The 2,447-nt window shown below is 36.5% G+C and overlaps 1 protein-coding gene across 1 annotated transcript; it reads right to left on the reverse strand.

The window, feature by feature from the left end:
- Positions 1-593: 593 nt before the first annotated feature.
- On the reverse strand, positions 594-1,309 carry LOC148049246 (uncharacterized). Its single transcript, XM_087703586.1, is given in 2 exon segments — positions 594-983; positions 985-1,309. Coding segments are annotated over 2 exon segments (705 nt in total). The 5' UTR covers positions 1,300-1,309.
- Between the last annotated feature and the right edge of the window lie 1,138 nt (positions 1,310-2,447).

Below are 2,447 nucleotides of genomic sequence, written 5' to 3' on the forward strand. Positions count from 1 at the left end.
AGCAAAAACAACTGAGGAGTGGACTTTATCCTCTTTTTAGAAATATTTTGAGTAATCCACCATATTAAAGCATCCAAAATGCTTTAACTTTTTTACAAATCCACCATACATTGTAATACATAGCATCAACACCGTCACATCTCCAATTATAAATTCGGATACATACAAGCTAACCTTTTAGGATCTAAATATCATCTATAAAACATCATATAAAAATTTTCTCTCAAATTTTAAGCTTGCCTAAATTTTACATTTCTTACTGAAATCTTTTCCCATGTTTCCATCATTATTAAACAAAGTCATTAATACCTTTCTACCATTCTTCCAAATTTGCATCTTTTTTAAATATTGGTATCATTTTAAAAAAAATTAAAAAACTTTAAGCAAAATGTTCATTTTTACTACTGTTATCCTTCCCAACGAAGACAATTGTAATTTTTCCCATTTATTCATCTCTGTCTGTATTTTATGCCATAATGGTTCATAATTATACATATAATTTCCCATTTGAAATTGTCATATAAACTTCTAAATATATAACCTTTTTTTTACTATCTCACATCGTGTTAGTCTTTCTGATTCTTCTTTTTAATTTATCCTGGAGATGGAGGGTATCCAGCCTTTAGTACATTACTGTAAAAATCTTTTGCCTTCCAAACTGAATTAAGACGATATCTTTCTCCTAAGTAATTCGCCACCAATCCAGCTGGATCCTCCCATCTATACTGTATCTGGTGATTTCTAAGTTCATCAACTAGGAATGCATAGTCCTTTCTGGATCTCAACATTTTAGGGGGAATTTTCTTCAGTACTGCCACCTCCTGTCCTGCCACCTGTAGCTTGTTTTTGTAAGTCACTTGTAATATTCCATTCCTTGTTTTCCTGGTGACAAAATAGATTACAATATCTCTTGGTACTTGTCTCTGTCTAGCAATCCATGAATTAACACGATAAATTTTATAAATCTGCCAATCAATCTGCCTTTGGTTCGCCAATTAACTGAGTGAAAGCTTCTGCAAAGATCTCTTTCAAATTTTCTTCGTTATTTTCTTTCAGGCCTCTTATTCTCAAAGCAAATTCCATCGCTCTGTATTGTATCATTGTAACTTCTGCCTCTGATTTTTCGATCTTGATTTGAGCCTCATCAACTTTGTTCTTCAAATTCACATTAGACTGATTAATTTCTTCTACCCTAACCTCCAGTGATGTTACATAACCAAGCAAACCCTTAAATGCATCCACTATATCCTCTCTTATTTGTTGATTGCGGGTTTGGATTAAGTCCTTAATTTCGGACATTTCGTCAGACACATCTTTAAGGGCAGTTGTAATTTTTTCTTACAAAACAGAGGCTGGTGCCTTTAAAGCTCCTTGGAGGGCTTCAAATGTCACTGTTTGTGTATCTGCTGAGGGTAATAAAGCCTGCAATTTAGGTGGTTGGGCTGGGAGACTTCCAGCTCTCTTAGAAGCACTTATTTTTGTTTGTTTTGAGGCCATTTCCAGATATTCAAATCACACTTTCCAGCAGCCAAATTATTGAGTCCAAAAAGTCCACTTAATCCCCCAATTTGTTAGATCTTATAGTTTATTAGTAAACCAATACTGTTTTCTTTAATCTTGAGCTCTTGGTTCTTTTAACTATATTAACAAGAACTTAACAAATACTTTCCTTTTAAGTTTCACTTTCACCACACCCTTTGACTTTGAGACACCATCTTCATTACCCTTTTGTTCCCCTCAATCTTCACAGAATGAAGTAATACTACATTAGAGTTAAAGTTTGTACTTGCAATTGTAATCACTCCTGTCTTTGCTCTGCCTGCTTCTTATTCAAATGCAGATTAAAACATTGATTGCAGGGATGGTCGCGGTGTTTTGTTCTGCTACAGCAGAAGCATCCTGGAGGTAGAGCTCTGTTGGGCTGCTGGGGGGCTCTCACCCTTTAAGCCCCAGAATTGCTCCTGGGGGTCTATGGGGAGTTCTACCCTTGCTCGGCTGCTTACCTCCCCATCTTTTCCTGAGGGGAGAGTTTTCAAGCCACTAGACAGCTGATTTACGCTGTTCTAGCAGCTTAGGCATGATCACAGGGCTGACGTTCCCACAGGAACGTCCTTCAATGCCTACGGTGCTACTGGAAGTCCTAGAATTCTCTTCTTATACAACACATTTATGCAGGAAAAAAAGTCTACAGCTTGTCATTCAGCCATCAAAGGAACCAAGTATTTTCAATCTGTAGTTGCATAAATTACTTATGTGAAGAAAGAGCCTTAGGGCACTACAAAATGTAAAACGCTAGACATTATTGAAATTTTTAAAGGGGAGATATCTTCTTGCTTCTCTCCACACTTCCCTAGTTTCAGCATAAACAAGGTGTCCCAGCATGCACCAAGGGAGTGAGGAAATACACATACACAAATCATCAACATTGAGATATTGCTTTCTCCTAA

Source organism: Thamnophis sirtalis, unplaced genomic scaffold (genome assembly GCF_051295495.1).
Source record: "Thamnophis sirtalis isolate CommonGarterSnake01/CBP01778 unplaced genomic scaffold, rThaSir2_p1.2 scaffold_2, whole genome shotgun sequence".
Lineage (NCBI taxonomy): Eukaryota > Metazoa > Chordata > Lepidosauria > Squamata > Natricidae > Thamnophis > Thamnophis sirtalis.